This window comes from Schistocerca nitens, chromosome 12, assembly GCF_023898315.1.
Source record: "Schistocerca nitens isolate TAMUIC-IGC-003100 chromosome 12, iqSchNite1.1, whole genome shotgun sequence".
Lineage (NCBI taxonomy): Eukaryota > Metazoa > Arthropoda > Insecta > Orthoptera > Acrididae > Schistocerca > Schistocerca nitens.
Window position 1 is genome coordinate 17,091,233 of NC_064625.1, and position 13,891 is coordinate 17,105,123.

General features: G+C 42.8%; 1 protein-coding gene across 1 annotated transcript in view; it reads left to right on the forward strand.

The window, feature by feature from the left end:
* Window positions 1-13,891, forward strand: part of LOC126215320 (multiple epidermal growth factor-like domains protein 10) — a 68,585-nt gene that overhangs the window by 13,592 nt on the left and 41,102 nt on the right. Inside the window, exon 2 of the mRNA XM_049942001.1 lies at window positions 6,205-6,336. Within this exon, the coding sequence (XP_049797958.1) occupies window positions 6,205-6,336 (132 nt within the window). The remainder of the gene's footprint in view (window positions 1-6,204; window positions 6,337-13,891) is intronic.

Sequence of the window (13,891 nt, forward strand, 5' to 3'; positions counted from 1 at the left end):
GTATTCATTGGACAAATATATTATACTATAACTGACATGAGATTACATTTCCACGCAATTTGGGTGAATAGATCCTGAGAAATCAGTACCCAGAGCAACCACCTCTGGCCGTAATAACGGCTTTGATACGCCTTAGCATTGAGTCAAACAGAGCTTGGATGGCGTGTACAGGTACAGCTGCCCATGTAGCTTCAACACGATACCACGGTTCATCAAGAGTAGTGACTGGCGTATTGCGACGAGCCAGTTGCTCGGGCACCATTGACCAGACGTTTTCAATTGGTGAGAGATATGGAGAATGTGCTGGCCACGGCAGCAGTCGAACATTTTCTGTGTCCAGAAAGACCCGTACAGGACCTGCAACATGCGGTCGTGCATTATCCTGCTGAAATGTAGGGCTTCGCAGGGATCGAATGAAGGGTAGAGCCACGGGTCGTAACACATCTGAAATGTAACGGCCACTGTTCCAAGTACCGTCAATGCGAACAAGAGGTGACCGAGACATGTAACCAATGACACCCCATACCATCACACGGGGAGATACGCCAGTATGTCGATGACGAATACACGGTTCCGATGTGCGTTCACCGCGATGTCGCCAAACACGGATGCGACCATCATGATGCCGTAAACAGAACCTGGATTCGTCCGAAAAAATGACGTTTTGTCATTCGTGCACCCAGGTTCGTCGTCGAGTACACCATCGTAGGCGCTCCTGTCTGAGATCCAGCGTCAAGGGTAACCGCAGCCATGGTCTCCGAGCTGATAGTCCATGCTGCTGCAAACGTCGTCGAACTGTTCGTGCAGATGGTTGTTGTCTTGCTAAGGTCCCCACCTGTTGACATAGGGATCGAGACGTGGCTGCACGATCCGTTACAGCCATGTGGATAAGATGCCAGTCATCTCGACCGCTAGTGATACGAGGCTGTCGGGATCCAGCACGGCGTTCCGTATTACCCTCCTGAACCCACCGATTCCATATTCTGCTAACAGTCATTGGATCTCGACCAACGCGAACAGCAATGTCGCGATACGATAAACCTCAATCGCGATAGGCTACAATCCGACCTTTATCAAAGTCGGAAACGTGATGGTAGGCATTTCTCCTCCTTACACGAGGCATCACAACAACGTTTCACCAGGCAACGCCGGTCAACTGCTGTTTGTGTATGAGAACTTGGTTGGAAACTTTCCTCATGTCAGCACGTTGTAGGTGTCGCTACCGGCACCAACCTTGTGTGAATGCTCTGAAAAGCTAATCATTTGCATATCACAGCACCTTCTTCCTGTTTGTTAAATTTCGCGTCTGTAGCACGTCATCTTGGTGGTGTAGCAATTTTAATGGCCAGTAGTGTAAATCAAATCAGAAATTTATGCAGGGATTTGAGGGCACTTGCGTATGTATGGGGTTGGCAGTGTATGGAAGAACCTTTTCCAATAATGAATCAAGTGTTGTATCAACACAGGAAGGTTACGATAATCTCTTTCTGTTCAACCTCAGTTCTCCGAAAAAGTTTTCGAAAGTGATCTTTGACGCTCCTTGAACCAACTTTCATCCACCTTTCAGCTGCTTGCAACAAAGCAGAGCAATTATCACAGTATTCTGTTCTTCCAGCACTCCGAACCACGGTGTTATTGTACAACATGATTGACAATATTACTGAGCAGTCTAAGAAGGTGAAAGTCAACTTTTTTTTTTATTTCTTCTTTTTTTTTTTTTGCTTTTGGTTACAGGGCCCATACAGCCAAAAACGGTTATAAAGTGCGAAAGAAACGTATTAAAAAAAGCAGAATAGTGCAAAATTAAGATCTTAGCGTATAAACACAAAAAGTAATAAAAAGCCCAGTTAGACAAACACCAGAGAGTCGACAGCAGTGGTGACAATCACATTGTAGTAGAATTAAAAATAACACTATAGGAAGTCAATAATATTGCACAGTATGTTTGACCGTCTAGGGGCCACTTATTACTGTAGGTCTCTGAGTCGAAAGAAGACAGTCGACACGAATGTTACCGATGTGTGCTGATGACAATTTCGGAACGTAGCTCAACTTATCTTGGGTGTGCCACGCTCTCGCGGACACACACACACACACACACACACACACACACACACACACACACACACAGAGTATCTCATCCCAGGCCCCCGCCCATCACGTCACGTTGTTTCGGGTGTTCGTGCAGCGGCTACTTACAGTTACCAGAATGAGATTTTCACTCTGCAACGGACTGTCCGCTGATACTAAACTTCCTGGCAGATTAAAACTGTGTGCCGGCCCGAGACTCGAACTCGGGACCTTTGCCTTTCGCGGGCAAGTGCTCTACCAACTGAGCTACCAAAGCACGACTCACGCCCCGTCCTCACAGCTTTACTTCTGCCAGTACCTCGTCTCCTACCTTCCAAACTTTATAGAAGCTCTCCTGAGAACCTAGCAGAACTAGCACGGGGCGTGAGTCGTGCTTGGGTAGCTCAGTTGGTAGAGCACTTTCCCACGAAAGGCAAAGGTCCCGAGTTCGAGTCTCGGTCCGGCACACAGTTTTAATCTGCCAGAAAGTTTCAGCTTACAGTTAGGTTGCGGTTTAAAATGAGCTGCCAAAAGTTATGTAGCAATATGCACATAAGTAGCGTACATACGGTGCAAAAGGATAGTGCATTAGCGGAGCTGTCATTTGTACTTAGGTGAATACATGTGAAAAGATTTCCGACGTGATTATGGTCACATGTCACAAACTAGCAGACTTTCAACACGGAATGGGAGTTGGAGCTAGACGCTTGGGTCATTCCATTCCGGAGAACGTTAACGAATTCAATATTTGGGAGACCTACAATGTCTAGAGTCTCACCGCGGACAATGCAGTGGTTGACGTCGTTCACTGAACAGCCGAGAGTAACGGCGTTTGCGTGCAGTTATCATTGCTAACATACAAGCGACACTGCATGAAATAATGGCAAAAAACAATGTGGGATGTGCGATGACCGTATACGTTACGACGGTGCTGTTAGATTCGACGTTAAAGGGCTTTGGCAGCAGACGACCGACACGAGTACCTTTCCTAACAGCATGACATCTTTCAAATAACTTCCGGGAAATCAGCCAGGTAACACTTTCACGACCGCCGATATTTCGGCGGGAGAACACCCCGCCATTTTCAAGACAAACTGCAACGGACAGGCGGCGTGCATGCAAATTTAAAACCTCGATACTCGGACTGAAGCAGGAAAGATAACACACACTGAACACTAGTGCCACCAAAGATGACCAAAGTCAGAGCTACCGATACTGAGACTATGTATTCGCAGGTGAGGTAGCATTGACTCTGTCCGTTTTTTTACAAGGGAGAGAGCCGGATTCCAGAGTTTAAACAGAAACCTCCACCCCTGTTAACGAGGTTGCTCGTTAATTTAATCTCAACTGCCTCCCTAATAACTCTGTCCCATTAGCTGGACGGGCATGCCAATATCTCGGTGTTGTTATATAACATGGGGTGACCAGTATCCAACCAATATTCGGCAATAGTAGATCTACGTGGCTGCTGTAATCGTGTGTGCCGTTTATGCTCAGTACATCGGTCCTCCACGGTCCTGATAGATTGACCAATATATGCCATGCCGCAGCTACAAGGAATAAGACATACACCCGCCTTACACAGTCCAAGATCATCCTTAACGGAACTCAAATGTGCTGTAATTTTAGATGGAAGTCGGAAGACACATTTCACATCGTATTTCCGTAAAATACGACCGACCTTGTTGGACGTGTTTCCTACGTAAGGCAAAAAGGCAGTAGACTTAGGTGTCGACTCAGAATTATTATCAACCACCCGATGTACTGTTGGCCGATAGCACAACGCACGTTCAATCTGCCTATCACTATAACCATTTTGACGAAATGTAACTTCAAGATGGGACAGCTCAGCTGGCAAACACTCAGCATCAGAAACGACATGTGCCCTGTGTACCAAGGTACGAAGTAGCCCTTCACGCTGAGCCGGATGGTGACAACTATTAGCCTGTAAGTACAAGTCGGTGTGAGTACGTTTCCTGTAGACTGCATGTCCCAATGATCCATCATCCTTCCTCCTAACCAACACGTCAAGAAAGGGAAGGCAATCATCTCTTCCACCTCCATCGTCAAGCGAATGTTCGGGTGGATCGAGTTCAGATGTTCTAGAAAGACATTCAAATTCTTCCTACCATGAGGCCAAACAACGAAGGTACCGTCAACGTATCTAAAGAAACAGGCGGGTTTCAAAGGCGCCGACTCCAATGCACGTTCCTCGAAGTCTTCCATAAACAAATTTGCTATCACAAAATGGTTCAAATGACTCTGAGCACTATGCGACTTAACTGCTGAGGTCATCAGTCGCCTAGAACTTAGAACTAATTAAACCTAACTAACCTAAGGACATCACACACACCCATGCCTGAGGCAGGATTCGAACCTGTGACCGTATCGGTCGCTCGGTTCCAAACTGTAGCGCCTAGAACCGCACGGCCACTCCGGCCGGCTGCTATCACAGGAGACAACGGACTACCCATCGCAACTCCATCTGTCTGCTCGTAATACTGGTCATTAAATTAAAAGAAAGTGGATGTCAACACATGCTGAAAGACATTAGTTAATTCAGCAACAAACTTGGCCTCAATTAACCGCAACGAACCAGACAGAGGAACACGAGTGAAGAGAGAGACCACATCGAAACTCACTAAAATATCAGAGTCATTCAACTGCAGTCCCTCCAAACGACGTAAAAAATCAGCTGAGTTCCTGATATGATGTTCACACCGACCTACTTGTGGACTCAACAGAGAAGCAAGATGCTTGGCTACACGATATGTCGGAGCGCCGATGTTACTCACTATAGGACGGAAAGGAACCCCTTCCTTGTGAACCTTCGGAAGGCCATATAACCTAGGGGGAATAGCAGTATAGGTGTTTTGATAGTGTCCTGAGACAAACCACTTTTCTTCAGGAGGCTGTTGGTCTTTCTCTCAACACTTTTTGTGGGGTCAGCATCGATTCTGCGATACGCTGAATCAGATAGCAAACGTTGCATCTTTCGTACATAATCATGTTTATTTAAAACAGCGGTGGCATTGCCCTTGTCCGCAGGTAAAATATGAGGATCAACTTTGAGAGAGCGAAAGCAGCCCTCTCTGCTGCTGTTACATTAGTCTTGGGTGGACGATCCCTAGTCAAAACACGGCGTGCCTCCCTCCTAACCTCCTCTGCAGCGTCAGGAGGTAGTTTGCAAACTGCCTGTTCAATTGGACGAATAAAATCAACTACCGGCAAACTCTTCGGAGTGGGTGAAAAATTTAAACCCTTTACTAGCACGGATAAGGTTGCGTCGTCAATCGCCTGCAGCACATTTGCTGGTCTCGTGACCATATCGGTTAGACTCTATTGGAAAACTGTGGCCTGGTCAGATGAGACTAGATTTCAGTTGGTGAGAGCTGATGATGGGGCTCGAGAGTGGTGCCGACCCAACAAAGCCTTGGATTCAGTTTCTCGCCTTGGATTCAGTTTCTCAGGCACTGTGTAAGCTGGTGGTGGCTGCATAATGGTGTGGGCTGTGTTTACATGGAATGAATTGGTCGAAGTGAACAGGTCATTGACTGGAAATGGTTATGTTTCTCTACTTGGAGACAAGTTGCAGCCATTCATGAACTTCATGTTCCCAAACAACGGTGTCATGTTATTGGGCCACATCATTCGCAATTGGTTTGAAGAACATTGTGGACAATTCGAGCCAATGATCTGGCCACTCAGATCGCCCGACATGAATCCCATGGAACATTTATGGGACGTGATGGAGCGGTCAGTTTGTGCAGAAAATCCTGCACTCGGATACTTTCGCAATTATGGACAGCTTTAGAGGTAGCATGGCTCAATATTGCTGCAGGGGAACTTCAACGAGTCTATACCACGTCGAGTCGATCAAGAGGTGGTCCATCACGTTGGCAGGTACCCCATGACTTTTGTGACCTCAGTGTAATAACCGTATACGTTTTCAAATCTCCAGTTCTGACTTGCCAGTGAGTTACAAAAATTATCCATAGGAGGAGCCGAAACGCCTTTCCAGCCGTAATTAAGCTCTTGGGTATATTCGTCCACATCCCGTTTTGTCCTGTCAGAGGCGGTGTGCACGTACTTCGGTAACTGTCTCCCATCATCTAACCAGTCCGCGTTCTTTAGTTTCAGGAGACGGGGCAACGGCAGCAATATGTTTCCAGCGACGGCCGCGACGTTAGTGGTGGCGCTGGTGTGCGTCATAGCGGCTCCTGTGTCCGGCCTAGAGGGACCAAACGTGTGTGTGAGGGACGAGCCGTGAGTACACTCTGTAGTAGTGTAAGGAGCTACACTAACTACACTGCCTTTATCGTAAGAATAAACGTAACGTAAACATTACACTATGTATACTTCCGCGTTTGCTGGAATCTCACTGGATTTCGTTCCACGTGGAGCGCAAACGAAGCAGTCTCGAGTACAGTCAAGTACGTTATAAAGGATACCTTTTACGCTGTGCATTACGCACACATCGATTCAGCAATAATACGCTGCAACAGCTTTACGGCGCACTTAACTTTGCAAGAACGCTCCGCTCCTACTAAACCTCCAGAAATGACTCAGTTCAGCCGGTGAATCCACAAATGGCCCTTACCCATCTGAGTTTCGCAATAATTAAGCCAGTCCGTCCTTGAACTGATTTAGTGAGCTGCCACACAGGAATTCTTCCTACCTATTAAGTGGAGATGCTCTCGTAGTTTGTCTTGTCACAGAACCGTAGCAGAGCCGTCGGATCCTGAAAATGTAAATACTATTGTCTACGTTTTACATAATGAAGCGGAAAGAAGTTTTTCATGCACATAATTTTTACATAGGATGCCATTATTGTGCATTTTTTAAGAAACACCGTAAAATGAACTTCTTCATTCTAATCATAAGCTAACTATTAATGGCACAAGAGCGTGGTCTACCGCATGAATAGATCGAAAGGCATCCTATCGACGAGTGCTGATTATGGCGCACAACCTGTAACTTGAGCGTGCAGTCGGTATAGCTCGTACAAGATCGTACCTCTTCGGTTATGCCAAAGTTATTGATTTACTCATTGATACCAACATTTCCTGGCATTGTAAAATTACCGAAAGACAGTATTTGACCCTTAGACTCATCCTATTGTCTGACTGGCAAAAGGCAACTTTTGTTAGCAAATATTCGTAGGCAACACGTACTTGATTCGCGCCAGTATAAATGTACTGGGTGATCAAAAAGTCAGTATAAATTTGAAAACTTAATAAACCACGGAATAATTTAGATAGGTAAAAATTGACACACATGCTTGGAATTACTTGGAGTTTTATTAGAACCAAAAAAAAAAAAAAAACAGTTCACAAAATGTCCGACAGGTGACGCTGAACAGCAAAACGTCAGTGACTGCGCATGACAATCGTGTATAAAAGGAGCTATAATAAGAGAGAGAATCAGATGCGCCAGCAGTCGCAGCATGTTGACGTTACCTGAAAAGGCGCTTTTAGTGAAGTTGTTTTATCAGAATGGGGAATGTGCTAGTTCAGCGTTACAATCTTATCGCCATAGGAAGGGGATTCCAACGGGTAAAGGTCCGTTGACAAATGCAGCTGTGGCGAGAATGATTTCGAAGTTCGAAGCCACGGGTTGCTTAGACGATAGACCCCGTAGTGGCCGACCGAGCACAAGGCGTTCAGGAAGAAATGGAGACTGTAGCGGGTTCGTCTATGCACGGGGAAGTCAGCGCTCGTGCAGTCGCACGTCGCACCGGCATTCCATACACTACTGTTTGGTTGGCACTTAGGCGTACCTTCCGATTCTATCCGTACAAAATCCATCGGCATCATGAACTGCTACCTGGCGATTTAGTGAAGTGGAGGGCATTTGCGGTGTGGGCGTTTCAAAAGATGGCGGAAGATGACGATTGGTTGAGTAACGTGTTATGGACCGACGAAGCCCATTTCACGCTCCGAGGCTCTGTCAACGCCCACAAGTGCAGAATTTGGGCTACCGAAAATCCTAGAACGGTCGTGGAAACTCCATTGCACGACGAGAAAGTCACGGTATGGGTTGGATTTACCACGTCTACCGTTATCGGGCTTTTTTTCTTCGAGGAAATGCGCGATTCTGGTTTTGTAACTGCTACCGTGACGGGTGAGAGGTACGCCGATATGTTACAGAATCGCATCATCCCCAGCCTGGCTGATAAACACCTGCTGGAACGTACGATGTTTATGCAGGATGGCGCTCCACCTCATATTGCTAGACGCGTGAAAGATCTCTTACGCGCGTCGTTTGGGGACGATCGTGTACTCAACCGCCACTTTCGTCATGCTTGGCCTCCCAGGTCCCCAGACCTCAGTCCGTGCGATTATTGGCTTTGGGGTTGACATCTCATCACTGGTTGAGCATTTCCAACAGTGGCACCCAGCAATGTTGAGCAGGTGCAGACAGCAACAAGTGACATTATTTCAGTAGAAACAGTTCCATCAGTGACACCCAGCAATGTTGAACAGGTGCAGACAGCAACAAGTGACATTATTTCAGTAGAGGCAGTTCCATTAGTGACACCCAGTAATGTTGACAGGTGCAGACAGCAACAAGTGACATCTCATCACTGGTTGAGCAGTTCCAACAGTGGCAGCCAGCAATGTTGAGCAGGTGCAGACAGCAACAAGTGACATTATTTCAGTAGAAACAGTTCCATCAGTGACACCCAGCAATGTTGAACAGGTGCAGACAGCAACAAGTGACATTATTTCAGTAGAAACAGTAACATCAGTGGCACCCAGCAATGTTGAGCAGGTGCAAACACCAACAAGTGACATTATTTCAGTAGAAGCAGTTCCATCAGTGGCACCCAGTAATGTTGACAGGTGCAGGTAACAGTCCATAATATTCACTATCACTAATCAGACAGTTTATCAGAGTTCATCAGCAGAAATTAAACATTTCTAAGTGGCACCCATCATGTTGAACAAGTGCAGGTAACAGTCCATAATATTCACTATCACTAATTAGACAGTTCATAAGAGTTCATTAGCATAAATTAAACATTGTAAGTGGCACCCATCAATGTTGAATAGGTGCAAGCACGAATAACAGTTTGAATGCACACACAATTGCTTTTACAAAATTATCATCAATGCTCTTACACTAAACAAAAATAATAATAAACACACAAATGATATCAGATAATTGTCATATTAAATATTACAAATACACAAATATCAGTAAACCTATAATATTCATGGGTGTCAGTGCAAGCCACAACAAACAAGTAAAATTATATTTAGGAGATAGGTCGGTACCAATTATTTGGGATTAGGAAAGGAAAACACACACACTCACCTTTCATCCACATTAAGTACTACTGTGTAATTGAATAGTGTTAACTGATTAAATGCAATTCTGTCAAAGATTTGATGTTCGACATGTGTATCAAGTAGTAGTGGCAGCAGTGTATAACAGTCAATAATAGTTAGTCAACGTCATAGTCATCTTGTCAAGACCAATGTTTGCCAAGCCAGATCAAAATGTACAGTTGCTGAACAACTGTCAGTGTGCCAAGATATGCAAATGCTTCCTCTCTCAAAAAAAAAGTATATACTGCTTAGTGATTTAACAAAGTGTAGACAATCTTCCTTCCACTTGAGTGTTCTAGTCTGCCATCTTCATCCTCCTTGTTCCATATAAACCATCAAAAAAAAATATGCTCCTCACTTACTTTACCTCTTATCCACCAAAACTCCAATAATCATCAGCATCACATAATCGTAATACTTCAATAATACCTCTCACGTCGATACATATAAACCTTATCATCAACTTCACACAATCTCAATACCTCAATAATACCTCTTCAATACGTTGATACATATAAACCTTATCGCCAATATCATTTCACTTCTATAACAACTCTTTCCTCTAGTCAGTCTCCTCGAACAAGTACAGATAAAATTCTAGTGCAAACTTCAATTCATCATCCCATACAATCCGAAGACACAATGTCCACACACAACCTCTGTGTAATCCATCTGACCCAAATCTTCTACTCATTATGAATCATAAAATACATTTTGGTTACCTTGTCCATCATGAAATAAAAGAAATGCATACATGACCTCTAACAGCCTTTAGTTTGAATAACTTTCAGTAAGTAAGTACGAGTACGGAGTATTAAGGATAGTAATAATTCACAGTGTGTACACCACTTTAAGAATCATGGCAAAACAGAAGCAAACATGTGGAGTATTTCTCTTGTCAAGTGTCACTTGCTATTTCAATTGCTCACGAAGAATGCAGTGTAATAACTGTCAATGGTCTAAACCTAGTGTTGGTGTGTCATGTCGTTAGCTTCCTTCCTATTAGCATAAATTTATACAGCTTCCATAAAACCTCCAGGTCATGTGACTTCAATGAAGTTTCTTGTACTAATGTCGTTCGTAGCATTATAGCAGTTCATTTTCTTATCTTAAAATATAAGGCACTGAGCGTAAGCAAAACATGCAATAGCGAGTAAATATACCAGTAGAGAACAGAATGTCAACAAGTGGATGCAGCACAATCCCTACAACGAGGCTCTGCCAGGCGAACAATCTATAATTAACACCATACTGTGGCCTAAACTCCATGTTCGTATCAGCATTTCTATATACCAAATTAAAGACTAGTTTTGACAACAAACAGAAATGTATAAATATGAAATCCATACGCAAAGCAGCAAATATGTATCTTACATAATGAACAGGTCATTAGCATCATATCAGCATAAGCAAATAAATGTTCATATGTAATCTTAATAAGTAAACATGAAGGCGCAAGCAGATAAATCACAAGGTATAACTTACATACATAACCATATCAGCACAATTAATCATGTGACAATTATAATTTAAATAAATAAGCACAGCAGGCACACAATAAAAAAATATGACATCAGTGAAAAAGCAGTGCAGCCAAGCGATGCATAATATACACAAGTAACAACCCTGTTCATTAATAAAACATTGACAAAAATCAGCAAATGTACGCAAGCACGTCGCTTCACAAGTAAATTCATAGAACATAAAATTTAGCACAAAGTATAAATCACGTAATCGCGAGCAGCAAATTATGTCTAAAGTACGTACCTAAGTGGAAATATGTTACCTGAAAAATAAACTCAATTAATAGTTACCTTTTTAGTTTATTACTTTCTTCTTCGAAATTACATTCTTCCTGAAATTTTCTCGATAGCAAGTCCTCTTAACGTCGGACACACACAGAATTTACCTGAAGTTCTTAAATATTTTATACAACCGTATCCTGAAAAATACTGAACGTTAATAACATAATTTATCAACTCACTATAGCTTTATACTGAATTTAATCGGAGAAATTACACTGTGTATTTGTTTACGGCTGTCAGTGCATTCGCACTGAGCGCTCGATCAGCTGTAGGTACGCGTGACGTAGGAAGTAATTGTTTGCGGTCAACGATTGCCTTCTGCGCCGCGCAGACTTGACTGTTGCTTTTGAGTATGTGCCGCCGCCGGAGCACGGCGCGGTATCCTTGTACTCTCCGTGTGTTTACGTATAACTGTTAGTTTCTCAAAAGTATGTCATTCCACAAAAATTTTAACGTTCGATATATGATGTATTCCCTTAGAGCGCCGAGATTTAAGAGTTTCTACTTCAACAGTGTTATCATGAATAATTTTGCGAACTCTATATGGACCGTTATAAAGCAGAAAAAATTTGCGACACAAGCCTTTTCCTTTGTGAGACAAACGGTGAGACTTAATTAACACCTTTCGACCAACTGACAAGGTTTTTAAACGACCAGGAAGTTTAGCTGATTTCTCTCTTCTAGCAGCCGCAGATGCAATATTTTGCAGAGCCAGGTTCACAACTTCAGAATGCCGCAGTTTCCGTGAAGGCGGAAAAGGAACGATTTCAGAAATGCGATTTGTCGGTGCTTTATTTTTTAATATCAATATAGGCGGTAAAGAAGTTGAATCATTAGGGAGTTCATTCAGAATGTTTTGAAAAATATGAAGATACTGATCCCATGTTCTGTGATTTTGATGACGATAAAGTCGACACAATTTATTGATTTCCTTCATCCATCTCTCTGAAGCGTTAGATTGAGGGTGAAAAAGTGAAATGAAAATTGGTTTAATCTTACGACGCCGTAGAGTACGAAGCCAAATTTTAGAGCGAAATTGTGATCCATTATCTGATATAACCTTATCAACATGACCCACTTCTTTAAGAAAATATTTGATGAAAGCATTAGATACTGAACGAGCTGTTGCTTTACGTAAAGGTGTAAAACACACATATTTTGGTGTCAATTCCACTGCTACCAAAATATACGCAAAACCATTAGTAGAACGAACCACTGGACCGAACAAATCGACTGCAGCCATCTCCTTTAATTTCACTGGAATGATTGGAAACAACGGTGCTCTGTGAGAAATAGTTGGCGGCTTAGCCTTTTGACATAATTTGCATTTGGCAAGAACAGATCGAATACGTTTTTCCATATTACAGAAGTAGCAATTTTCTCGTAATTTATGAAAGCATTTTCTGGGACCAAAGTGTGCATAACTGAAATGTGTATACCAAATCAATTTATTAACCCACTCATCAGGAATACAAACTAACCAAACAGAGTTGTCGACCGATTTTCGTTTAAAAAGAATATCATTGCGAACTAAATAATGAATCCAAAATTTTGTTATGCTTTAAACAAATGTCTGTCGAAACACCAGACAAAGCGCACCTGACAACAACGTACTATAGCAACTGGAGCATTTACGTTCGAAATGAAAATTTAAACTACGCGACTGACAGTAATGTGCAATCCATATCTTAAAGTGATTGACTCCTTCTCTAGATAGATTGATAGTTGAAGAGTTGTTTTGATAGATTCAAAGGATAGTAAAAGAGTAGGCAGCGGTGCAGAAAACTAAAAGGGAAATAGCACCACTACAGCTTGGGGCCCTGTGCACGCTACGGCACATATTCACTTAGTTTATGAATCGCCTGAGGACCCAAATAGCCACACATAGATTCCAGTTTGTGACTTAGTGGCCAATTTGGTGGAAGTGCGTACATAAATTGATCTAACCATGAACATGGATGTATGTCATTATTAGACTTGCGTAAGATCTTAAATTTCCGAACGGTTAAAAAGTGTTTGTAGTCAAAGTTTTCGCCTCGTGTCGACAAAGACCTACCGCGTCTGTCCCAGTCCGAATGTCGATTATTGTCAAGTTCGCGCGCCTGGCGCTCTCTTCTTGCATCTCGTAAATGAAATAAATTATTTTCTTCAAAGCCCTCTGCTATCTGTGATTCTAAATTTCTTCTGCTGTCTTTTCCTACGATCTCGCCTTCAATTTGTTTGACTTGCTTTCGTAATGCCTCAATTTCCCTTTTAACGCGTTCATTAAATTTTCCCTGATTTTCAACATGTTTATTTATGTTCTGGTACTCTTCTGTTTCTGCAAATGGCAATGGAGCTGTATCATCTGAATCTCTGTCCCCATGTAAACTAAGATTTGTCAATTTATCTGAAATCTCCTCAACTCTTTCCGATAAGTCACCTATTTTTTCTTTCTGTTTATTTACGTCTTCCGTAAGTGTCGCAACTCTGGTTTCAGTATTGACACATTTAGTAGTTAACTGTTCATATTGTTGTGTTAGGTTATTTATTCTGTCAATTGGTACTGATTCCTCGATTCTTTCAAATATTTCTTCCTTATCGTGTGCACATTGTAAATGTAACTCTGAAAATTTTTGTACTATCACGCGATCTCTTTCTTCCTGTTCTCAATCCTGTTCCTTTTGTCTAATTTCTACTGAA